The following is a 26,490-nucleotide window of genomic DNA, read 5'->3' as shown; positions in this document are numbered from 1 at the left end:
TTTGTTGTTTATGGTTGTTTGTTTGCTTTATTCAACTGTTCTTGTACATTTTAAAGCAGTGTTGATTTTTGTTGGTTGAGTTTGTGCTCTGCTGTCAGGCTTTATATGAATTCAAGGATGTAACCACATATTCAGGATTGTGGGGACCATATGTAATAATTTAATGATCAACCATGGAAAAAACCCATATCGGTAGACCACTATTTTGAATATTTGGGGGGATATGTCCCCCTCAATGTGGTGGTTACGACCCTGTTTGAATTTGTTTTGTCTCTTCTCTGTTTTGTCTATTTTCAGGCTGTTTTTGATTGTGTGGTGAACTCTCTGAAGAACGTGTTGAACATCCTCATTGTCTACATGCTGTTCATGTTCATCTTTGCTGTGGTGGCTGTGCAGCTCTTTAAGGGCCGCTTCTTCTACTGTACTGATGAATCCAAGGAGTTTGAGCGTGATTGCAGGTGAGAGAAAACATGCACACAAACACAATGATGAACAAAGAGACTGGTATGTTTTTTTCTGAAAGTGTTATGATTTTGTTAGGGGCGAGTATCTTGTCTATGAGAAAGATAACGAAGTGAGGGCGCAGAAGCGGGAATGGAAGAAGTACGATTTCCACTACGACAATGTGCTTTGGGCCCTTCTCACCCTCTTCACCGTATCTACGGGTGAGGGGTGGCCGCAGTAAGTATACATCTCAATTCGTCTGAAGAGTCATATGAAAAGAGACATTTAACCTATTTATAAAAGAAAAGGGGGTTAGATTGTCTCCCAGCCTGGCCAGGCTGGTCAGGTTCACCTGTTTTTACTGTTTAAGAGGGCTTTTGGGGGCTTATCAGCTGGTCAGGTTGGGAGACCAGTTAGACCAGCTTAAACAACCGAAGTTGTTTTAGCATGGTATCTGCAAGAACTTGTTACTTAATTCAACAGTGCCACACTGCTACAAATCACCTTATGCCTCCTGTTCTCACCACTCTCCAGGGTGCTGAAACATTCAGTGGATGCGACCTACGAGAATCAGGGCCCTAGCCCAGGTTACCGGATGGAAATGTCCATCTTTTACGTGGTGTACTTCGTGGTCTTCCCCTTCTTCTTCGTCAACATCTTCGTAGCTCTTATTATCATCACCTTCCAGGAACAAGGAGACAAGATGATGGAAGATTACAGTCTGGAAAAGAATGAGGTGAAAGACATAGTGGATGGAAGGTTTTATAGGCAAAAGATCAGTTTAGCTCATTTTTATGTCAGGTACATTATTTCAGATGTTTGTTGTTTCCTAACCGCATTGTATCTGTTTTCAGAGAGCCTGTATAGACTTTGCCATCAACGCCAAGCCGCTGACACGTCACATGCCCCAAAATAAACAAACATTCCAGTATCGCATGTGGGAGTTTGTGGTGTCTCCTCCATTTGAATACACCATCATGGCCTTGATTGCACTCAACACTATTGTCCTTATGATGAAGGTGTGGCACATTAGTATACCTCTCTTAATTCATGTATAGGACTGATCCCTGCTCCCAACATTTGGTACCTTCAATATGTTCTTTATTATATTACAAAGATTTTTCTTCAAGAGATCTGTTGGCTTGTGTTGGAAATTGCTTGTGTACTAAAGCTTAAAGAGTTTTAACCTTCAGCCTTGTCAGTTTACTATAATTAAAGCAGTTCTGTCCAGCTCAAATCTGCTGTAGTTACATTGGTTCACCCATCGGCTACTATTAAGTTCCCTGCATGGGAATTGATGTGACAATAACGTATTTGCATTTGTGCATCATCTGAGAGCATTCTTCGTGTGTCTGTGTGTGTGTGTGCGCGCGCTAATGTGTATGCGTGAGGATGTGTGCTTGGTATGCATACCTGTAAGAATGTCTTGGTTTGTGTGTAGCCATGTTTTTTTATGCACTTCTATGTATTTGTATGATGTTGTTTGAATGTGTTTACTTATATTGTGTTTAGTATGATGGAGCAACACGTACCTATGAAGATGTGTTAGCCAACCTGAATATTGTGTTCACCTCACTTTTCTCCATGGAGTGCATACTGAAGATCATTGCGTTTGGAGCACTGGTAAGTGTAACATTTTCTTAGCTAGAGTCAATGTATGTTTTAACCTATGTATCTAATTTTTGTATCCATGCTCTTAATACAGCTGATGGAATGGAAAAAACTATTTTAAAAAATCATTGCGATCAGAATGAATGTTGCACAAGCAGATTTACAAAGAGATAGAGGGTGTGTGTGTGTGTGTGTGTGTGTGTGAGAGAGAGAGAGAGAGAGAGAGAGAGAGAGAGAGAGATCAAAGTAGAAGCATTCTGAAGTAGATGAGAAAAAGGGCTGGGACATGGACATGTGCCACTAAAAGGAAAGAAATGTTTGTAGTCAGCTAGAAGTCGTGCAGACAGAAGCTGGAGGGCACATTGGCGAGATTAGGAGGGGACAATGGAAAAAGAAAGACAGATTGAGAGAAAAATGAAAAGAGAGAGAGAATTGGTCTTGACAACACATGACGTCAGAATAAAAGGTGATGGAGGGCAACTGTTACACACACACACACACACACAGACACACACAATCAAGTAAAGAAATGGCTGTAGCTAGGCTGAATTCTCAAGCTCTCGGAACTGGTGCCTGTGTTCCCATGCAGGCGGTGTATAGAATGGCCCTAATGCACTCTTTTCCTGCAGGCGCTCACATGGCAGCTTAGAAAAGGCCCCTAATATTAAGCATCTGTGCTACCAGTCCTCTAGGCATCCACCTTTTCTGTAGCAGAGCAGAGAGAGAAAACAAGATGGAATAAGAGCAAAAGAAGAAGGGGAAAGAGAGCTGTTTCATTAGCACAAGAGAGTGAAAATAAATCCTTTGCTCCTTTTTCTGTCAGCCGGTCACTGGGAGTATGTGAATGAGAGTGGTGAGTCTGAAAGCTGAAAAATGTTGCATTCGCCATCAGTATATGGAGAAAGGAAGGCAAAAAGGGACCATCCAATTCAATGTTTGCATAACATTCTGTCCTGTTTTTTGCTTCTTTTTTCCAGTCATTGGTTGAAAGAATAAAAATGGTGTCTGAAAGAGTGGTTGAAAGAAATACATTTATTCATAAATGTCCTTTTTTCCTTATGACTCCATTTTTACTGAGAAATAAGCATTGTTTTCTCAAAATATTGCCTTGGTTATCTCCAAAGCTTACTTTTAGGTCATTAGACATAAAGAAATGGAGGCCCATCTAAAGGTAGTTTCCTTCTGAGGTACCTTCAAACACAAAACACTGTCTGTTTAAAGGGATAGTTCACCCAAAAATGAAACATTTCTCATCGGTTAGTCACCCTCATGCCATCCCAGATGTGTATGACTTTATTTCTTCAGTTGAACACAAACAAAAATTTTTAGAAGAATATCTCAGCTCTGTAGGTCCAATCAATGGAAGTGGATGGTGATCAAAATTTTGAAGCTCCAAAAATCACATAAAGGCCACATAAAAGTAATCCATAAGTGTTTAAATCTATATCTTCAGAAGCTATATGATAGGTGTGGGTGAGAAAGACATCAATATACAAGTCATTTTACTATCAATCTCCACTTTCATTTTCACATTCTTATTTTCTTTTTGTCAATTTACATTCTTCATGTATATCGCCACCTACTGGGCAGGGAGGACAATGTAAAGTAGGTTTATCACCCACACTTATCATATCTCTTCTGAAGATATACAGTATATTTAACAACTGGTGCCTTATGAATTACTTTTATGCTGCCTTCATGTGCTTTTTGGAGCTTAAAAATGTTGGTATCCATTCACTTGGATTGTATGGACCTACAGAGCTGAGATATTCTTCTAAAAATCTTTGTTTGTGTTCAGCCGGAAATCATACACATTTGGGATGGCATGAGGATAAGTAAATGATAAAGGAATTTTCCTTTTTGGGCGAACTATACCTTTAAGTTACAGTTAACCCCAAAATGAAAATGTTGTCATCATCCGACTTTGTTTCATGGAATGCAAAAAGAGACGTTAGGCTGAATGTTAGCCCCAGTTACTATTCACTTTTATTGAATGAAAAAAAGATGCAATGAAAATGAATGGTGACTAATACTACTAACATTCTGCCTAACCTCTCTTTTTGCGGCCCATTAAAGAAAGTCATACAGGTTTGGAACCACATGGAGGGTGAGTAAATGATGACATCATTTGTATTTTTTGGCAAACTATTCCTTGAAGTCATTGACTGACAAGGCAGGTTCCAGACAAATCCTGTGTATGTATATGTGTGTGTGTGTGTGTGCATGCGTGTTTGTGTGAGTGTGTGTCAAGCGTAATCTTCCTTTTAACCAGCTAACACACACACACATCTCTGTCCTCTTACCACAGAACTACTTCAAAGATGCCTGGAACATCTTCGACTGTGTGACTGTACTTGGCAGCATCACTGATATTTTAGTCACAGAACTAGGGGTAAGTGTGTAGCAGAAGGGCTGCCATCTGTGCGTGCGTATGTGTGTGTTTGTTTATGGATGGATGTGTGCCTGTCTGTATGCTTGTGTGTCTTTCCATATGTGTGTGTGAGTATGTGTGAGAGAGAGACTCTCAGCAGGATCTTCTCATGCTCACTGAGGTGTAAGGAATTCCTAAATGTCTTATATAATTGTCCCAGTTGGTGTGTGAGGCAGATCAGTGAGCCAGTGGTGCTCAGTGGTGATGGGGGTCTGTTACTCTTCCAGCTTCTTCAGTTATCCTCAAGCCAGATCAAACAGACCTACCACACTGGGTGCATACCAGTACAAAGACTGTCAATTCTTTACTGCTCTGTTAAATCTATACAATATATATTTTGGTATTTGATATATATAACATGCCAATTAGCTTTTACGAGTTTAGGTTAAAATTTATGTGAATATACTGTAATTAAGGGGAAGTGTGTATACTGTATTAATTTATGTAACTGGTCACTGTTTCTTTTGCATAACATCACATACTCTATTTGCTTTCACTGGATTGTTTTAAATGGCCCTGCAGTGTGACAAATTATTTTTTTTTAAATGTTCCTTGTCGTCTCTCAGTTAAAAAGAGGTCATAAATATTACATGCATAAAAATTATATACATTAACAAAATGCTGTTTAAAATAGTTTTAGATAGTTTAGGACATGGCAACATTCTGAAAGTATTTCATGTCAACTACTCATTTGGGATCCAGACACAGTAAGTGATGGCCATCTCTAAAGATGTGAACATGTGAAAGAATGTGTGTGTGTGAACATGTGAAAGAGAGTGTGTGCCTGTGTGTGTGTGTGTGTGTGTGTGTGTGTGTGTGTGTGTGTGTGTGTGTGTTTTCTTGGTTTCACAGCAGACCATATCACCTGCCAGCTGTACTTTAAGAATTGGACATTTTTGTTGCTTCTTCTAATTTTTTAAGACATAGAGATGCTTAAAGACCCAATGAAATGGTTTAAAGTTGCACTGAGTAATTTTTTGAAGTATGTCGAAATATGGCTTACACTGACTCCTAGTGGCCTGGATGCAGCATCATTCAAACACAGTAGTTTTCAGTTACCAATGCCATTGTAGAAATTCACTATGCACAGTAAGCCAGGATTCATTTAATCCATTAATTGAAGTGTCCAATAACAGGGTGGTTATTGAGATTAAGCGAGTAGTATTCAGCTGGTCATGTGATGCTAATATGGCTGCCCCCCATGTGGGGCCTCTGCTCCATGTAGAATAAAATATATTTTTATTGTAGTGATTTTATTGTACAATGTTTATCAATGAGTCATCAGCATATTTAGTCAGAATTTTGACAGAAGATAAAGACTGTAATGTCATGAAAAAAATTATAATTAAATCTGAAAAAAAAAAAAAAAGAAAAAGCTTAATTTTGTTATACAAGCATATTGATGGCCTCAAAGCTGAAATGCACAGATTAAAAGTCCTTGATTTAAAAGTCATTCAATTAAAAGTTTTGATTTAATTGGGGTCTTAAAACTGAAATTGTAATAAAGTGAAATTACTTATCATATGATTTTAAATCACAGTGAGTCAGGATTAGTTCTTAGTTTCAGGTCCAATCCTATTTCTAGAGATCTACCTTTCTGCAGAGATTAGTTACAATCCTGGTCTAACAAAACTGTCTGTAACTTTCAAGTAAAACTTGATTAGCTGGTTCATGTGTGTTTTTATTTAAATTTAGAACCAAAGTATTCAATCAGCTAGATCTATAGTAACAAGACTGACCACCCAATTTCTAGGGCATTTATGACAAATGATGCATTTTTTTTAAATAGCATAGAAAAAGCTAACAATTCAGGCTCATTTGAAAGCTTATAAATGTTTAAAAAATTAAAACTATCTCTCTCTTTTTTTCTTTTTTTTTTTTCTTTTTTCTTTTTTTTTTTTTTTGACCGACAGGTTTGTTATAATATATGCATATTGATAATTCATTTCTTGTTTTATCTTTTTTACATGCTTTCTTTAAACTCTTCTTTGTGGCGGCTTTGCAATCTGATGACTCCAACCAATCAAAATGCACTATGATACTCTATGTGTCTATCCATGACCTGACCTGGCCAATCACAATGGTTGTATGGTTGTTCTATCAACCTCCAAAAATACTGCTATAAACCATGCTTCTGCAACATCTACATGTAGATGGTTTGTAATTTTTTTTTTTTTTTTTTTTTTTGGAGTATAATGCATCTATTGCATCTGTTTCCCTGTGGCTGACAGTGACGATGATGATGATGATGCATGTGCTCGAGTCATGAATACTCTTCACCCCTGCCTGTCTGATAGTGTGACAATGCCTAAGCGTTTTTCCCTCTCAGCTAAGAATTATACCTGTGTAATACACACAGTTTAGATGTTTCTCTCAAGGTCTCCTACATGCATGTTGCAATTTTTTTTTAGGGAACACTCGTGATTTTCTATATAAAAAAAAACTAACAAAAAAAACAACAGCAACAAAACACTGCATCTTCAGTCATACAGACAATTAAATACATCAATGCACACATGCACAAACATACAGACGACATCTAAACAATGTCGGTAGGTTGATCTTGAAGGTAGAGGTGGAATTAAGTCCACCTTTAACCCAAACACTAGTCCTGTTTCCTTGTATCAGTATCTTTGTGCAGCTTAAAGGACACAAAACAGTCATTTCTCACCTTACAATTCTAACAAAAGCACTATTTATTGTCTCAAATATATTATTGATCTTTACTGTTTACAGTTCTGAGCATTTCCTATCCTATCCCTACAATCACTATTAATAAAAGTGCCAAAAGGGCCACAAAAATACAAAAGTTCAACAAATCTGACTGCAATCTGTCCTTTAACCCAGCACATGTGACCCTTCTCTTTGTTAGTGCCCTCTGTTGCTCATTGTAAGCTATTAGTGTGGTTTGGCATGATTCCACTTGAACTGTGAGCTTGAAATCTTAGAAATCAGTGCATTTGGTTGACTGAAGCAAGAAGTTAGGGTCTGTGCACTCCCTTCACTAATGAGGATGTTTAGGCTCTTTTACAATTTTATTTTATTTTATTATTATTTTGAATGAGTTGCTGCCCCTCCCTCTCTCTTTCTGTCTTTTCCCCTTTTCTTCACCACTGGATATGCCGAGCCTGTTCAGTCTTGCCAGTTTGATCCTTGTTTTCTTGTTTCTCTTTATGGGTTTAGTTGTTTTCTTTTGTCTTTCTTTTTTATTTGATTTTACACTAATCAAATGTTTCAGATGGACATGCTTTACTTTTTCTTTCTTCCCCCATCTTAATTTACCCTTCCTCTACCTTTCTGGCCCCCAATCTCTGACTTCACCGTCTCTCTGTTTTTCCTTCTGTGTCTGTAGAACAACTTCATAAATCTGAGTTTTCTAAGGCTCTTTAGAGCTGCTCGTCTCATTAAGTTGCTCAGGCAGGGTGAGACGATACGGATCCTGCTCTGGACCTTCGTCCAGTCTTTCAAGGTAAAGTACACAGAGACACACACAAGCAGTGAACATATATATATATATATATATATATATATATATATATATATATATTTTATTTGACTGTTTGACAGCATACAACTGCACTTTTGTCTTGTTTTCTCCTCAAACTGACAATAACAGATGGTTGGTGTTCACTCACATTAAACATTGGTTGATTTTGACTTATTTATTGTTTTTAGGCTCTGCCATATGTGTGCCTACTCATTGCCATGCTGTTCTTCATCTACGCCATCATTGGCATGCAGGTGAGTATGTGAGAAAGTGCAGCAGGCTTCTCTGAAAATACTGAGAATCAGTAAATATTTTAAGGTGGTGGGCAATATGGTTATGAGTTTAAGCTGAAATGCTTTTTGTGTTTCACAGCTGTTTGGGAACATTGCGATTGAAGAAGATAGTGAGAGTGCCATTAACCAACACAACAACTTCAGGACTTTTTTCCAGGCCCTAATGCTGCTCTTCAGGTGTGTGTGTGTGTGTGTGTGTGTGTGTGTGTGTGTGTGCATCACAAACTGGGTCTGTTGAATGTGTTGGTTACATGCACTTAAGGCCCTTGTATTTTTCATACGAAATTAAAAAACAAATGGTTATGACATCATATCGAACAAAAACTGGCCAAAACAAAGGCGTTTTTGTGTTCGTTTCGGTGGTTCGTAACAGCTCTCCAGCACAAACCTTCAGGAAAACTTTGCACCAGCTTCTAAATACTTTCTTACTGTCATTGGTCCACATCATCAGTAAGTGTGACCTGGAGCTCCACCTACTTTGAGGCTGACAGCTAATTCCCCTTACGTTGTTCAGTAAGTTAAGATCAATCAACATGAACACACCGGCATGCAGAGTTATTAGCAAACTAGTGCCTACTTACATCTGTATGATCATTTGTGTAGAGACATTTCCCAAGAACATGTCATGTGATTTTTTTTATTTTTTTTTTTTTATTTTATTTTTTTTTTTGTGTGTGTAATTAGTCTACAAAGAAAATCATATCTACTCAAATACTCTTAAGTGCCCATTTACTCTGTTGTTTGATATGTTGCTTCACTCATGTGCCTTCTACAGCCGTAAGTCATTCACACATCTGCCCAAAATGAGATAAGCCTCTCTTACAATTAAAATAACAGAGTGTAATCGGCACATATTGTGGCCTTGTATAGCATGTTAACGCATTAACATTTTGATATTACATTAGTTAAGGTGTACATGTAGTCTTGTGCGTCCTCATATTTAAATGCTCCTCTAAACACCTTCCCCAGCAGCATGGCCTCTAAATGATTGCAAACAGTATACCGTTGCTCAGCTGTTTCAAACTCCTCTTTAACTCTGAGCGAAGAACGAAGAAGGACTTCACTGTAAGTATACTGGGGCCTTTAGTATGTAACCAACTACAATAAAGGTGCTGTAAGCGATTTTTTTTATTTTATTTTATTTTTTATGGAAGGGTATGCAAAAACTGTTCATACTCCCTTAAAGATATTCATGAAATAAGTCCTGAGATATATTGCACCTGTCTCTGTGACAGCTCTAGACTCTGTAAACAGCAAACAAAAATGTGTCTGAGGATCGCGAACAATGATGCTTTCTGCCTTTCAATCATTTTGTACGTTCTCATAATATTGTAGTTGTAGCGAATTATTTAGGCATAATGCATTTTTATGCCATGTTGTTCATAACAAGAATGTCAGTTTAGGGTGCTATTTTGCTGCTGTTGTTTTTAACAACCGTTTCTGCTCTCAGTAAAGCTCATTTTGGTACCTTTGGAGTGCAGAGTTTTGAAAAGAGGGGGCTTGGCTAATCCAACGGCTCAGTCTCGTACAGCACTTTTAAGTGTGGTTCATATACACTATATGACCAAAAGTTTGTGGACACCATATGTGCTTGATGAACATTTGATTTCAAAACCTTAGGCATCAGTTTCCCCCTTTGCTGTAATAACAGCTTTCACTCTTTTGGGAAGGCTTTCCACTATACTGTATGTAGTAACATGGCTGCAGGGATTTGCTCTCATTCAGACACAAGGCTATCAGTGAGGTCAGGAACTGATGTTGGTCGATGGGGCCTGACTTACAGTTGCTGTTCCAGTTCACCCCAAAAGTGATCAGTGGGGTTCAGGTCTGGGCTTTGTGCAGGCCAGTCAGTTTCTTCCATGCCAGACACAGTAAACCATTTCTTTATGGACCTCACTTTGTTCACAGGGGCATTGTCATGCTGGAACAGAAAAGGGCTATCCCCAAACAGTTGCCACAAATTTGGAAGCACACAAAGCCCAAGCCATTACATAAAGAAACATTATGATTTTTCTTTATTGGATTTAATGGAGTAACCAAATTCGTTAATTAGAAGGGGGTGTCCACAAACTTTTGGCCATATAGTGTAGTTCCTACAGTCATGGAAAACCTGGGAATATCCAGAAACTTTCAAATTTTGATTTCCAGGCCTGAAAAAGCGATATTTTATCTTATATATCAAAGAAATTATGGAAACTTAAAAGTCATGGAAAATAACTTTTTCATGATTTTTCCTTGACCATACTAGAATGAGTTCTAAAAAGAAATCCTTATCTGGTAATCACAAACAACTGGAAGTGTCATTGAAAATTCTTGGAAATTCAACTCTGTTTTGCAGGAGTGCTACAGGTGAGGCGTGGCATGAAATAATGCTGTCATGTCTGGGAAAGAAGGTGTGTGATCCTCTCTCTGGAAACATGGAGGCAGAATGTGGCAGCGAGTTTGCCTACCTCTACTTTGTCTCCTTCATCTTTCTCTGTTCCTTTCTGGTAAGAAGCACAGTACTACAGTTTCTCTTCTGTTCCTCTCCTTTTACTTTAAGTGCAGAGAAATAGCACAACCTTGTGTAGTTGTGACAGATCTGAGGCAATGTACAGCTTATCAGACCGGCCGCTTAGACCAACATTTTATATGTGTGTAGATGCTGAATCTGTTTGTGGCTGTGATCATGGATAATTTTGAGTACCTGACACGTGACTCCTCTATCCTGGGTCCCCATCACCTGGACGAGTATGTGAGGATCTGGGCTGAGTATGATCCAGCGGCTTGGTGAGGCCCTATGCAGCACACATAAACAATTTCTCAACATATACATCTTGTATAATACTAATGTTAAATTTGCTCAGGACTACTTATTAACTTGAAACATTACCACACATAATCAAGTCAATAAATTAATTAATCTTATAAATTAATTTTACTAAAAATGCTCACTAAACTCATTGTAGCAATGAATCAGTTCATAGTAATCCATTAACTTTTGGTAGTATTGCATAGACGGTGTTTGTAATAACATGTTTCTTAGCAATTTATGGATTAACTTCCTGAAAATCCACAAGATGAAACCATACAATCTTTTATAATACAAGAACATATAATCTTTTATTTAAAATGCACACTTGACAAAAACTTGACTTGAACTTGGAGTACTTCCTAATTTTTCCAACAATCTGGCAAGATTATTATAAATTTATGAATCTTTTTGGTCCCCAAGTTTACAGGGCACACTATTTTAAGAGGCAAAATACAAACACTTTTTGGTGTGAAAGGACAGTGTGATTTATATTTTTATTTAATGTATCTATACATACATTTTCACACTTGTAAATAAAGCCTCAGTCCTATATTACACAGAACACATTGGCCTACTCTTATGTGTTCTACTGGAACTCTTCTGTTTTTTACATCAATATAGAGCCATGGCCTGTGGCACAATCTTTAATGTACAGAGCCTGGCTTCAAAGTAACATACCTTGGACCAAACAGAGTGGAGAATACCAAAGCACCAGCTTTGTAAAAATCCATGAATCCCCCCAAACCCTCCTATGTGCCCCTCTGTGAATACCAGCCCTCCCAATCTGGAATACTGCATACTGCAAGCCAAACTTACTGTGCCAGCCACCCTCTCCCTCCTACTGAACACGCTAAGTTTCCTGGTATCTGGATTCCAGTGCCTGTCACCCAAATGTTGTGCATTAGACAATGTAGGTGGGAAACAAAGAGTAAATCAGATATTCAGAGAAGGCAAGGAAGGACTGTATATCAATTAATTATGATAAAAGCTTTTTTACTGAATGATGTATGCAGAGGAGATGAAGAAGGAAAGCAACTAGTAACAAGGGACTTATTTTATTTGTTAAAAAAAACAAAAAAACATCCAGAGTCAGGAAGGATGGAAGGAAGAAGGAAGGGAGGAAGTAAAGAATAATGGAAAGAAGGAACAGGAATGAAGAAATAAAGGAAAGAAGGAACAGGAATGAAGAAATAAAGGAAAGAAGGAACAGGAAGGAAGAAAGTAAGGAACAGAAATAACAGAAAGGAAGAAATAAATGAATGAAGGAACAGGAAGGATGAAATAAAGGAAGAAAGTAATGGGAATAAAGGAAGAAATAAAGGAAGGTTTGAACAGGAAGGAAGAAATGATGGAATGATGGAAGGAAGGAATGGGAAGGAAGAAATAAAGGAAGCAAAAAACGGGGAGAAAGAAATAAAGGAATGAAGGAAGAGAAGAAGGAAGGTAGGCACAGAATGGACAAAATAAAGGAAGGACTGAACAGAAAGGAAGTAAATAAGAAATGATGCAAGCAAGCAAAAATAAAAAAACGGAACTGGAATGAACAAATAACGGAAGGAAGGGGAAGGAAGAAATTAAGAAAGGAATGAAGGAAGAAGCTGGAAGGAAGGAAAGAGAGATAATCAGAAGAGAAACAGAGACTGGTGAAGAAAAGTTTAATGGAGATATGTGAAATGACAGGACCTAGTCCAGCTTGAGCCAACCAATTTTGACAGCACAACGGGTGACGAGCAAATTAGAAAATGATTTGTGTGTTATACTGTGATTCTCTTCCTGTTTTTGTGCTCTTCTTCCTGCCAATGTCTCTGTTCTGAGTGGTGTTCTCTAACTTCCCTGTATTCTTCTTACAGCGGGCGCATTCATTATAAGGATATGTACAGTTTATTGCGAGTTATCGACCCCCCTCTGGGCTTAGGCAAGAAATGTCCTCATAGGGTGGCCTGCAAGGTTTGACTTCCACTTAAAAATTAATATTACCTGCTAGCATCCAGAATGCAATGAATGTCGCTTACCTCCTCCTCTTTTCTTTTCAACAATGTTTTTGTACTCTCACCATTTCTTGCATTCTGATATGACAATGAGAATGTGCAGGACAATGCCGACACTTACAGGAGCATGATATGCACTAGTTTGTATGAAACATGCAAAAGAGAAAATAAACTAAAGTGAAAGCCAAAAAAAAAAAAAAATAAATAAAAAAAAAAAAAAAATCAACCATCTTTGATGTTTTGTTTGCTTGCTTTTTAAGGCACGTCTAGGCCTAGCTGGTACGGTAGCGTGCATTGTTCTGGGTGGAGGGGGACAGAGACTGCATTGACATAAAATTCCATTATAACGCCCTGCCAGCAGTGGGACTTTTTGCCTGTTTCGAAGCCCCGCTGCTCTTCTATGCAACCTCCCCATTTGCATAGAACACTGTTTTAGCAATCAGATGTTGAGCCCCCTACCACCACCTCCTCCCCACCCCTTAACCCACAGATAAACAGATCATCAGTCTAAGGCAGCCTAGCTTACCAAACCTCTCCTTTCCTCCAACCGAATAACCTTCTGTTGTTCTGTTCTCCTCCAACCCCTTCCTTCCCACTTCCCTCTCTCCTTCCCAAAATCCTTCTTTTTTTATTTACTCCTTTTCTTCTCTTCTCTCTCTCTCCCTCTCCCATGCATATTTTTGTTTTGTTTTGTTTTTTTGTTTCTGTTTTATTTTGGTTGCCCAGTGGCAGAATCAGTCACAGGGATATGTATGAGATGCTCAGGCACATGTCTCCTCCATTAGGCCTGGGGAAGAAGTGCCCTGCACGGGTTGCCTACAAGGTAGAGGGCCTCCGTGCGGCCAGCGCTGTGTCTGTACTGTTGTTGTTTTTTTCTTTTTCTTTTCTCTCCTTCTTTTCCTCCTTCGTTGTGTAACGGAGGCCGCTATTGTGATTCTGGTGGCAGGGTCGTGTTCGAGGGTGTTAGACTCAGGCGGGCTCATCCACAGGGAAGCGGGAACGGATGAACCTTCTCAGCACTTTTGCACCGTATGAAGACATACACAAATGCAGTCATAAACACACCCACAACTCTGTTACACACCCATATAGCTTAGAATCCATGTGTTTTAAAGTTCCAAAAGATGAAAGGTGAAGGTAGTTACAGGAAAAGATTTGTTCTTTACAGTCTACATTATTAATTATACGTTTACATTAAAGCAAAATGCTTTAATGTACAACAGTGATGAATAAAGGAATTTCATGATATTATAATACAATACAAACACATGTGCTTGCAGTATATTCATATACATACATACACTCTCACAAACACGCCCACATGTGCGTGTGCAGCAGTGGTTGGAAGGGCTGCAGGACTTCAGTCCTCCGAGTCCCTCAGCTCTGTGGATGCCGCTCTTTTAGGGACTCTTTCCTCTTTGGACCAGCTCTCTGTCTCTCTCTTTTCATTTGTACACACATATGCACACACTCACACATACATGCAACAACACACAAGGAATTATTGGGTAGTATTAATGCTCAACAATAGAATAAATGAAGTCATTTTGCTACAATACAGCTTTCTCTTTAATATGAGTTATTATTTACACAAATTGTGTAGATAATCCTTTGCCACTGCTCTTTCTTCTGTCAATGCAGTTCTAATCTGTTTCCAGCCCCTCCTCTTTACATTCTGCCAATCATCTGCATGCCCTGCCTCCAATGCCACTTCCCCCACTCACATGTAGGGACACTCCTCCCCCTTTTTGTAATTACTTTCATACAGTAGGATATTCCCTCTTTCTTCCTTTCTATCTATCTCTGTCTGTCTGCAACTGTACACTGACATTTCACCCTTCAGTCAGCTTCTATGGCAGACTGCTTGAACAACAGTCGAAAAGAGCATAAAGGAGATCTGTGCCCTTAGTTAGCCCACGCCACAGTTTCTTTCTCATTTATCTTAACAACTCTGTTGGCTGATATCCTTTCTTACTTCTGCCCTGCCCCTGCCAACCCTTCATTTTTCTCTGTCCCATTTGAACTTTCTTTTTATTGTCAAGTAACATTTCTTGCTCTACAGAGTATTCAGACACCACTGTAAACTCCCATTTGCTTTGCCAGTTTTTGTGGTGTTCATGGCAGATCAACAGTCAACCTCCTGTTGTTAAAGGAGTAGTTCACCCAAAAATGACAATTCTGTCATGATTTACTCACCCTCATGTTGTTCCAAACCCATATTACTTTTTTTCTTCTCTGGCTATATTAGTAGATTCAGGCCGATCTTTACCATACAATGAAAGTGAATGGTGACCAAGGACTATCACACTCTAAGAACAAAAAATTGTTTCTTAGATGTGGTCCATACGACTTGTATGCTATATTTAAGTCTTTTGATGCCATAAAGTAGCTTTGTGTGAGAAACAGACTCAAATTCATGTCGTTATTAACCGAAAATCTTACCCTCCACTGTAGCTCTTAAATCTTATTTATAATTTGAATATGCGCAATCGCGTATTCTGATTTGGTGTGGTAGGATCAGTTACGAGACATTTGGTATAGTCGATGTCAAACAAAATGTGACACATTTGCGGTGGAGAAGATTTTCAGTGACTCAATGTTTCTTTTCCTCACACAAAGCTATCGTATGTCTTCTGAAGACTTGGAATATAGCACATGGATCGTATGGACCAGTTTTAACGTGCTTTTATGGTTCTTTTTATCATTGTATGGAAAAAAAAAGCAGTGTGAACATTCTGTTAAACTTCTTTTGTGTTCCACAAAACAAAAAAACAAAAAAAAATATCATATGGGTATGGAACAACATGGGAGTGAATAAACAATGACATTTTGGGGTTTTTAATATTGGTGAATGTATTCCAATCAGAGAGCCCCAACCCACATCCCAAGTTCTGCCTATGTCACTTCCTCTCGGATGTTTTTTTTTTTTTTTTTTTTTTGCCTCATCCTCAGTGGAATAAAAAACAGTGACCGCAACTATTGCATTCACCCTCTCTCTCCCTGTCAAACATTAGGGCCCAAAAAACAGGATCGCTCTCTAAAGAATGTGACCAGCCTGTGTGGTGGTAGAGCTTTCATTTCTTATATTTTCTCTTTTGGTCCTTAGCTTTATCTTATGTTTCATTTCCCTTTGCCACCTGATCTTAATGTAGTTTTCTAGCTTACTTTTCATTTGCTGTCCACTCTGTTAATGTCTGTGTTCTGTCTTCTCTCCGCCCCTTCGTCACTACCATTTCCTCCATCAATACTCCTTCTGTAAAAGCTGTCAGCCCTAATCAAAAATCCTGCTCCGGTATTCCTCTCTGGCAGCCCACTGCTTTTCTCCTTTTCATCTGTATCATTAAATTATTTTCCTCCAGCTTAATAGTGCAGTAGGTAGCAGAATCCTCACTCTTATTAGCCATTTACTTTTTTGTTCTTTTTTTCCGGAGAATGCTGCTCTAACCTAAACCAATAGCCTGCACCCATCTTTTTGCATTGAGAGACCAGAGAATCTGGATCGAGCTCTTGTTTTATCCAGTAGCCCATCTATGAATGAGTCTCAATGACAGCAACCACTACTAAACCTAAATGAATGAGCTGAAATGAACCAACTAGATGATGCTTTCAGTGTTGGCTGCTCTGTTGCTTGTCCCGTGATGCATGTGACTGCATGATGCATGCTGGGAATGCGGGAAGGGGGGCGATGGAGGGTGAATGTTTGTTCTGGGATGGAGTGGGAGGGGGACACGTCGGGTAATGTGGGTGATTGCATAGCAGAGGGTGTCACGGTAATGAGAGAAATCCACATGATCATGATTGTGCAAGGTAACATTTAACCCTGTGCAATGCAATTATGACTTTCTGTGTATTTCAGTATTGTCTTTTCCCAGATCAGTGCAAAATGAATTATACTTTAAAACAGTGATGTTTAAAAAACATCCATTGTTTTGAACTATTAGTTCATCCACTGGTTTGCATTTAACCTGTGAACCTCCTTCTGGAAAAGCTCTTTGACTTGCTCAGATGTGGATATCTGGCAAAAAATAATTTGATTGTATATGAGATACAAATTTGATTTATAGTATATGTAGCCACAAAGATTCATTAACATCTAGACCAGGGTTTCTCAAACGTTTTAAACCAAGAACACCAAGTATGAGTTTGGTGTGCCTGCATTTAAAATACCTGCTGATGCATTTCTGAAAGAGTCCTGACAGAACTTGTGAGCCTTTCATATATTTATACTTAAAGTCAGTGACGTAAAGTTAGCAGTTTTACAGTTTATTGTCATTGCTGATGTGGCTCTTTATTGCTTACTGTGGGCTTCTGATATTTTTCCACAGTTCAAGAATTGTCCATTCACCCCCTTAGACCCCAGTTTGAGAAACAATGATCTACACTTCTGAATCATTTTAATATATTAACATCCACAAAAACACAAAGTTTCTGGACAAGCACTAACTGACAATCTGGCACCTCCTCTTTTGTCATGATTATCACATTTAGACAACTCTAAATTAATTCTTGCACTAAGTACCAAAGGTCACAGAGCTAACCCTCAAACTCCCTCCAACCTTTCCCCTTCCATTCCCTCTCGCACATCAAAAGCACAACCGACCCGGAGGTTCAAAGCACACATACATCTCAATGGCTATCTTCTTTAACTGGCTTTGATTGGCTTTCCACAGAGACTGTTGCGGATGGATCTGCCCGTTGCTGATGACAACACAGTGCACTTTAATTCCACCCTTATGGCCTTAATCCGAACTGCTCTGGACATCAAGATCGCCAAGGGTGGGGAAGGTTTGGCACCCCTTTTTTACACTCTCCTCATTTATTCCTTTGTGTGTATTTGCCATGTTAAACCATTTTATCCTTCTCTACTACTTCTGTTTATAAAAAAGTCTGGGCTGCATTTCCTACAAGCATTGCAAGCTTATGTTGTACGTAAAGACCATTGGTGGCAATGGATTCTACGATCTACTTAGGCTTACAATGCTTTTGGGAAACACTGCCCTGAATGGTTAAGGTACACTACATGGCCAAAAGGATGTGAAAACAGGGATTTGCTCCCATTCAGATACAAGAGCATCAGTGAGGTCATGCATGTTGGGTGATGGGGCCTGATTTGGAAGCTTTGTGCTGGCCAGTCAAGTTCTTCCACACCACTGTATATAATATTTGTATGGACCTCACTTTGAGCACAGGAAATCGTTCTGATTTTTAAAAAAAACAAAATAATAATAATTGTCTAAGGAGATTGCATGGCTGCATGCTAAATTTTATGCATCTGTTCATAATGAGTGTAACTGAAATAGCCAAACTAATAAATTAGAAGAGGGTGTCCACATACTTTTAACCGTGTAGCATACTGTATTTGCCAACAGTGGTTTAGATACATACTGGTGCATTTGGTAACATTACAGTATGTGCACAGTACTTTAAGGTGCTTTAAGGGATTTTTTTGTTTCATGGAAAGGTATTAGTTAAAAAGATATTAATGAAAAAAGCATTGTGAAATATCTCATCGGTCTGTGTAAACAGCAAACAAAAATGTGTCCGCGGTCTCTGACGCTTTCTGCCTGTTAATCATTTTGCTTGTTCTCATAGTATTGTAGTTGCAGTGAATTACTGAGGCTTAATGCCATGTTGTTAATTTTTTTGACAATCGTTTCTGAATGATGTCAGTCTCAATAAAGCTCATTTGGTATCTTTGGAGGGTGGGGTTTTGGAAAAAGAGGATGTGGCTAATCCAACGGCTCAGCTTATGGAAATTCCAGAATGGCTAAAATCGTTTACAGCACTTTTATTGTGCAAGGATGCATAAAGTTAGATTCCACATTTTTCAGACCTTAATGAAAATTGTGTGTATGTGTATTTGTGGAAATATGTCTGTATATATGTGTGTACATATACCCGTTGCTGTGTAAGTAGGAGGTGTAGATAAACACCAGATGGATGCTGAACTAAGGAAGGAAATGATGGCGATATGGCCCAATCTTTCCCAGAAGACTCTGGACCTACTGGTGACACCCCACAAGTGTAAGTTACCCAGGAGGTTGGTGTGTCCAGAACATTTCTCTTTTACCACCCAAGGACAGCTTTTCTCAGCCAGCCCACTCACTGCTCAGCACCCCCTGATGGTCCAGGCCTACATGTGCATCGTCTAACCCTCAATGTAGAGTCACTTTAGAACACTAGAATCATGGAACCTTCTGTATATATACCACACAAATTTAGACTGATCAAAGAGGGGGGAATTCACCTAGAATGAAATGCATCTGCTGAAAGTGTCACAGAAAACGTGTTAATTTGTACGCATTGCCCGTGTTGTTTTAGCGCCCGATTTTCTAAAGCAATTGTGTAAATTGGGTAGTAGAGCAAACATTCGCACAGAAGTAATAGTTATCGTAATTTGCACAAGCAAATGTATAAATGAATGCCAGGCCTATATATGGAGATGTGGCGAAATGATGGCTAAAATAGACGTTGGAAACTAGAGATTCTTACAAGGTTGATATATATTCCTTTTTCAAATAAAAATTCCATAATTCTTCCTTTATTTACAAAATTCAAATTATTTAAAATCCTCTTTCATGACCTTTTTGAGTTGACTTGATTCAGCACCAAGGACAGCTACCATGACACTACCTTACTGGCCAGGGAAAGGTGTATATGACTATGTATATGCTGATTCGAGAGACTGGGAATGATGACATGTAGAATGTACTTGCATTTTATTAAACTTAATACAAATGAATACTGATAAAACAAAACCTCCTAGCTCACTGTGCCTGAGATCAAGGGGTGCCTTACTATAGATCAACACTCTATAGATGTCTTTTCACTCCAGGGGTTATCAGATTCCTGACAAGATATACATAAAACAGTGTTATTTAATAAATATTTTATTGCATCAATAATATGCTACCCATGGGACATATGTGCAAGCTCGCTGTTGAGACATGGTAAAAAAAAAAGCATGAGAAAATGATAAAAGGTGATAAAGCTTTTGGCAAAACCATGATGCTAGTAATATTACAGAATGTTTTAGATGTGTTTGTGCTAAGCATGTAATAATTTAGAACTGTATTGTTTGATGCTAATTGTATCTTAATTGTTCTGTGCAGATCCTATACAGAGGTGGTGACCATGGCTTATAAACACCACTAAGCATGGCATGTAAACCTAGTCTGAAGTTGCTCTTTAGTAACTTCCCCTTATGGACTGTGCAGAGAGTTTTAAACTGTTACATTCTGAGGCGTTGTTTGCCTGTATTTCGCTGAAGTTTGCTGTCTGACTTGTATGATATAGAACAAAAATGGCAAGCAGCATCTGAAGTATAATTTAAACAAATTATCTACAGTAGATGAGGTTATTAATCCATACAGTATACTGATGAGAGTATGGAAAAACCATGATAATAAAGTATGTAAAAAAAATAAAATAAAAATAAAAACAGCTTTTAGCTTTTTTTATCAGTCTGCTTGTGAAAAGACCATTGGCTCTGTGTGTGTCAATTCGACACTATTGGTGTGTGCATGTCAGTTTGTGCATATACGTTTGTCATGTGCATGGTCCGTCCTCACTCCCATCCCCCTCGCTCAGGGTCCATCTCACCTTGTCTAATCATGCAGGGTAACTTGTCCTTTTCTCAGCAGCAACAGACCTGACAGTGGGAAAGATCTATGCTGCCATGATGATCATGGAGTACTATCGACAAAGTAAAGCCAAAAGGACCCAAGCTGTCCACGATGAGCAGGTATGTACTCTGTCTCAAACTTTCTTCTCCTCAAAATATATGGTTTAAAGAACAGATCTTGTGTTTAGTAGTGAGTCATTATTGAAAAAAAAAAAAAAAACATCTCCCACATCTCCTAAGATTGAACATAATTTCCAAAATATTAAAATGTAGTTGGTGACTGCCGTTTATCACAGTTTTCTGTGGAACCCGAGAATAAGCTGTCAAATTCGATAATGTGGACTGTGAAACCTCTGCAAGCAATAACCTTCTTTGTACTTTAGTCTTGCAATATATTCATCTGGTTCCTTATTCCTTTGCCCTTCAGTCTTCACCATAACAATTTTGATCTTTTTACAACTCCAAGCTATGGCTAAAAACTAATACCATCATAATATTTCATTGTTATTTAGCTCAACTATTTAACACAGTCCTGCACAGTCCTATATCCACAATTAAACAATCTCTGCTTAACGCAAATTTATGCAAGATGAAGAGATCAGGAGTGAGGGAGTGAGGGAATGGAGCTGACATATAGAGTTAAACGTGAAGCCTGTAATTTCTGTGTTACTAGCGGCACCAAACAAGTTTCCCCAAACACTCCACCCATCTTCCATTGGCTTTAAGGACTGGGTTGAATGTAAAAAGTAATTTTAATTTTTTAACACCACAAAACATCACAGTTTAAGTTCAGTCATGAAAAATGTAGCTTTTTAATGTGGGTATGACATATTGATAGGATATTAGTCTTGGTGGACTAGATCTGCTAACGCTGCTGCTGCAGAGCAAGTACAGAGACCTGCTATTGCTAGAATAATGACCCGATAACAAGTCAAAGGACCAATCGGCTTTCACCATGCGAGCCGATTGGCTTAACATGTCACATGTGAGCGAGTCGATTGGCTAACAGATTACAATAAAAAAAAAACTATCAGCTTCCTCCACATAGAGTTGCATGGCTGAACTTTGGTCATTTCAGTCATGACAAATCTCTGAAAGATTTAGCATGTTAATATGTGTATAACATATTGACAGGATATTGGTGTAACAGGGTAATATGGGCAAGGAGGAGGCGGGAACCGGCTAAACAGTCAAAGTGATATTTAATGTAAACTTAAAAAGGCATAAACATAAACACACATGGCAGCTGCTTGTGGCTCTTTCTCTCTCGAACTGCCGCATCCGCCTCGGCTTTATCCCTCTCCTCGGCTGATTAGCCCGATTGGGGGCCAGCCGTTCGCACCCCACCCTCCTCCTCATCACGCTCCTCCCTCCTTTGCCTCAGGCTGGGGAACCTCTGGCATGACGTACACCCCTCCCTTCCGAATGGGGGCATTGCCCATCCGGCCACGCCTGCCATCAGGCTTTTCCCACATTTCGAGACCTGGGAGGGTGACAAGGGGAGGGAAAAGAGGAGAAGGAAAGGGCAAGGTGGAGCGACAGTGAGAGAGAGAGAGGAGAGAGAGAAAAAAAATATTGCCAGCTGGTTCCCAGACACGCCGTCGCCTGGTCCTCGACCACTCCTCTGCCCTCTGGTGGATGACAGCAGCTCCTCCCTGGGCAGACCGGAGCGAGTCCTTCGACTCATGGTGGATGCAACCACCCTCCGCGTTCTTGCGGCCGGTAGCGAGCCCCTCAGCCCCTTGCTGCGGCTCCACTGCTCCAGGCGGCTAGCAGCGAGCCCCTCCTCCCCTAGCGAATGGCTGCTCTTCCTCCGCGTCCAGGCGGCTGGCAGCGACTCCTCCTTCCCTCGGCGGACGGCCGTGGCTGCTCCTTTGGGTGGACGGCAGTGGCGAGGACTCCACGACAGAGCATCCCTCCTCCTTCATGGGTTGCGGCACCAATGTAACAGGGTAATGTGGGCAAGGAGGAGGCGGGAACCGACTGAACAGTCAAAGTAATATTTAATGAAAACTTAAAAAGACATAAACATAAACACACACGGCAGCTGCGTGTGGCTCTCTCTCTCTCGAACTGCCGCATCCGGCTCGGCGGCTCGGCTTTATCCCTCTCCTCAGCCGATTAGCCCAATTGGGGGCCGGCCGTGTGCATTCACAACCCGGCCCCGCCCTCCTCCTCGTCACAATAGGTCTTGGCGGACTAGATCTGCTAACGCTGCTGCTGCTGCACAAAGTACGAAGACTTGCTACTGCTGGGAAATACACATACATATGGAGTTAGCATGTGGACATGCTGCTGTTGCTGCTGCACAATTAGACAAAGAAAGACATGCTGCATCGAGCATGTATTTGCATGCTGCTACACAAATAGACATTACTAACAATCCCCCAACAAAGCAGGGACGTTGCATAAAACATAACACATAAACACAAAACACAACCCCCCCCAACCAAGCACATCTATCTCCTAGACTTATGTGCTGCTGCTGCTCCGAAGAGGTATGTGCACAGAGTGTATGCTAGCTAGGTGTGCCTTGGCCACTGGCCAAATGGCGCAATGCTAATTAACTAAATTTCTTTGTGCCTCGGCCTGCTTAGCCGAATAGCTTAAATGGCTAGTTACCTAACTTATAATGTGTACATGAGCCAGGAAAGCCCAGAGATTATATAACTAGTGACTTATACTAGCTATGTGTGGATTTATTTAATCTAATGATCTAAGATAGCAATGTGTGCCAGCCAGATTTGAATGAGGCTTACCTTGTTAAAGATGCGCTTCAATGTGTCATGGCCAAAAGCAGACCTTACCGTGCAAGCTGATATAAGGAAAGTCCTAGCAAACCACCTGAGCAATAACATTTTCAGAGAAAACTTTTGCATTGCGCTGCAGAGAAAACAGTTTATCTGTAAAACTGAGCCATTTAAATGTTAGACAAAGTGAGAGACGCAAGCTGATTGGCTACCCGGCAAGTCAAAGGACCAATTACAGCATGGCTGTACTTTGGTCATTAATAATCCACAAAAACCCAGCAGGCCATCAATGAAATTTTACCACAGTGCTGGATGTGATACCTCTAGGCCTTGAAGTGCAGTAGGGAGGACACACCTAGTTTCACAACTGTTCTCCTGCAGAGAAGTGGGCTTAAACCCATAACTCAAAGTTTTAATCATTGAAATAACATCCTCTATATCATTTCAAAGGAGAGAGAATAAACCTGCAAAGTCTTTTAAGATGTTGCCACTTAAAAGATTTTTACAATGCATTGCAATGGTGCTCTCTTCCAGATCAGTCTCCAGATTAATGACACTATGTAACACAATTTTTGTTCCTGCATAGTAAGTGTTATTTCCTAATTGCGTATGCCTCAAAAGTATGGAAAATGGCTATTATTCCCCACAAACTTTGCTTTTGTGACCAGGACAGTGATATTTTGAAATTGACCTGTTTCCAATGAGAAAACGGGCAAATTTGTGTCTTTTCGTTCACATAAAGTCAGAAAAAAACAACATATGAATCCAAAATCCTGCTTTATCTGTGGTCCGATGAAGACACCGGCTTTGACCTTTGCCTCAGACAGCTTAGGGAAGAAGTCTTGAAGGTACTTGAAGGCTGCCGACTCCTTATCTAGAGCTCTGACAAATTATTTCATAAGGCCCAATTTGATGTGCAGTGGTGGCATCAGCACCTTCCGGGGGTCCACCAGTGGCTCCCACTTGACGTTGTTCCTCCCCACAGAGAACTCGGTCCACTGTGGCCAGTCCTGCCTGTGGTAGTGCGCCTTGGTGTCCCTGCTGTGCCAAAGGCAAAGATAGCAGGGAAACTTGGTAAAAAAGCCTTGGAGACCCATCAGGAATGCCACCATTTTGAAGTCTCCTATGACCTCTCAGCCGTACTCATCATACTTCAAGGCGTCCTGCAAGGTCTTGATGCTGTTGTAATCCTCTTTGAGGTGCACCGAGTGAGCCAGGGGAAGAGATGGGTACTTGTTACCATTATGGACCAGCACGGCTTTGAATATTACTTTAGTATAAATACATGTTAATTTGGATTCATATGTTGTTTTTTTCTGACTTTATGTGAACAAAAAGACACAAATTTGCCTGTTTTCTCATTGGAAATAGGTTAATTTCAAAATATCACTGTCCTGGTCACAAAAGCAAAGTTTGTGGGGAATAATAGCCATTTTCTATACTTTTGAGGCATAAGCAATTAGGAAATAACACTTACTACCCAGAAAAAAAAAAAGAAAACAAAGTGTTACATAGTGTGATTAATGACAAACTTATTGTTTTACTAATCCCTCACTTTATAAAGTGGATTTTTTTGAAAAGACACTTGTAGGAAGTTGTTTAATATTTCATTATGTCTGACGGGCTGGTTTAATTATTTCCATTCATTCTTCCCATCGAAAAACATAATAATGTGTGTCCTACTTTAAAGGAATTACAGCAGTTTGATGACTATTAATAGCACCTTCCATGTTTTTGTTTGCAGAAAGAAACTTTTTTTGGTTGTTTGTTATGTTGGCAATCAAGCAACATGCTATAATTTTAATAGGTGATGTTTGACTGTAAGAGTGTAAGAGTGTAATGCAACATGGGCCTGATTTCTATATTGCTTTGTGATCTATGACTATACATCCACATGAAAATCTAATATAAACTCAACAGTTTTATAGAATCTAACCCATGATGTTTCAAGTGGATGTAGCAGTTACTGCTTATACCATTGAACCTGTAAGCTTTTCAATATACACATAATGCCCTGACACATCCATTAGCTGGCAAGGTTAAGTAAACAAACTGATCTGTGCCTGTTGTTTACAGATGATCCCTCTCCTTCACCAGCTCTCATTCAACTGTTACTTTCTGCCATGAGATTTTACTGGAGCCTGCCTTTGTATACTACATACATTTGACATTTATTTTTGATGTTGATTTTTCATCCATTTTCATATCTCAAGGTGTCATTTTTGGCTGGTGGTACCGATTAGTTACTTCATGTACAAGATACAGATGCAGTCAAACTGTTTAGAAAAGTGCCTCTTTAAAGACCCCATGAAATTAAAATTGCCTTTGGGGTCACATACAGTATATGCTATTATGCTTTTAAAAGTTGATGAAATAAACTTTTAGCAGATAAACATTTCTTCCTGAAAATATTTACCAAAATATTCTTGACTCATCTTGTCCGCAGGGACATCTAGATTTTTTTTTTTTTTTATAAATTCAAATAAAATGCTTTCAAGAATGAAAATGTCCCCTCCCCTTTAACCTCATGAGACTCGAGCGTGACTGCTGTGTGCATTTTCCATTTCCCTTTTTGATTTGTAACTAGTAGCACCTAATAAACAAGCAAATAATAATAGTAATAATAATAATTTCTAGAGCAAATAGTTTTCCTAAAAATAAATGTCCACATATGTGGACATCGAAACTACGTTGTGAAATTTTAAATAACACCAAGCTATAGAAAGTCAGATTTTTTTCATCAAGTTTTTTATTATGTTTCCAGGAGTGATAGTTATTCATGTTTTTGAGACATTAAAGACATTACAGCTGATTTTCTGTAAAGATGAATAAATAATAAAAAAATATATAAATAATAAAACTTAAAGTAATGTCCAGCATCATCCAATCACCATGGTAAAATAAAATGTAGCATTATAAAATTCTGAATCTATGATTACCATTGTCCCATGTCTGCCAAACATGTTGAGTGGTCCAAGCATCATCTGCAGTCTGAAACTGAACTTTTGGTCGGATTTTAGGATTGAATGCACTTAGCTGCATAGAAAGCTATGGGATGCTCCCTTGCT

At 39.3% G+C, this 26,490-nt stretch overlaps 1 protein-coding gene across 1 annotated transcript in view; it reads left to right on the top strand.

Annotated features, from left to right (window-relative positions):
- Positions 1-26,490, top strand: part of LOC127451684 (voltage-dependent P/Q-type calcium channel subunit alpha-1A-like) — a 131,725-nt gene that overhangs the window by 71,943 nt on the left and 33,292 nt on the right. The window contains exons 29-43 of the mRNA XM_051716557.1: positions 298-458; positions 541-681; positions 979-1,180; positions 1,299-1,463; positions 1,957-2,067; positions 4,364-4,453; positions 7,839-7,955; positions 8,162-8,227; positions 8,346-8,443; positions 10,605-10,755; positions 10,908-11,035; positions 12,911-13,007; positions 17,719-17,833; positions 18,965-19,072; positions 20,689-20,792. Of these exons, the coding sequence (XP_051572517.1) occupies positions 298-458; positions 541-681; positions 979-1,180; positions 1,299-1,463; positions 1,957-2,067; positions 4,364-4,453; positions 7,839-7,955; positions 8,162-8,227; positions 8,346-8,443; positions 10,605-10,755; positions 10,908-11,035; positions 12,911-13,007; positions 17,719-17,833; positions 18,965-19,072; positions 20,689-20,792 (1,854 nt within the window). The remainder of the gene's footprint in view (positions 1-297; positions 459-540; positions 682-978; positions 1,181-1,298; positions 1,464-1,956; positions 2,068-4,363; positions 4,454-7,838; positions 7,956-8,161; positions 8,228-8,345; positions 8,444-10,604; positions 10,756-10,907; positions 11,036-12,910; positions 13,008-17,718; positions 17,834-18,964; positions 19,073-20,688; positions 20,793-26,490) is intronic.

This window comes from Myxocyprinus asiaticus, chromosome 14 (genome assembly GCF_019703515.2).
Source record: "Myxocyprinus asiaticus isolate MX2 ecotype Aquarium Trade chromosome 14, UBuf_Myxa_2, whole genome shotgun sequence".
Classification (NCBI taxonomy): Eukaryota; Metazoa; Chordata; class Actinopteri; order Cypriniformes; family Catostomidae; genus Myxocyprinus; species Myxocyprinus asiaticus.
The sequence above is the reverse complement of the archived record's forward strand: the minus strand, read 5'-3'. Positions and strand labels throughout refer to the sequence as shown.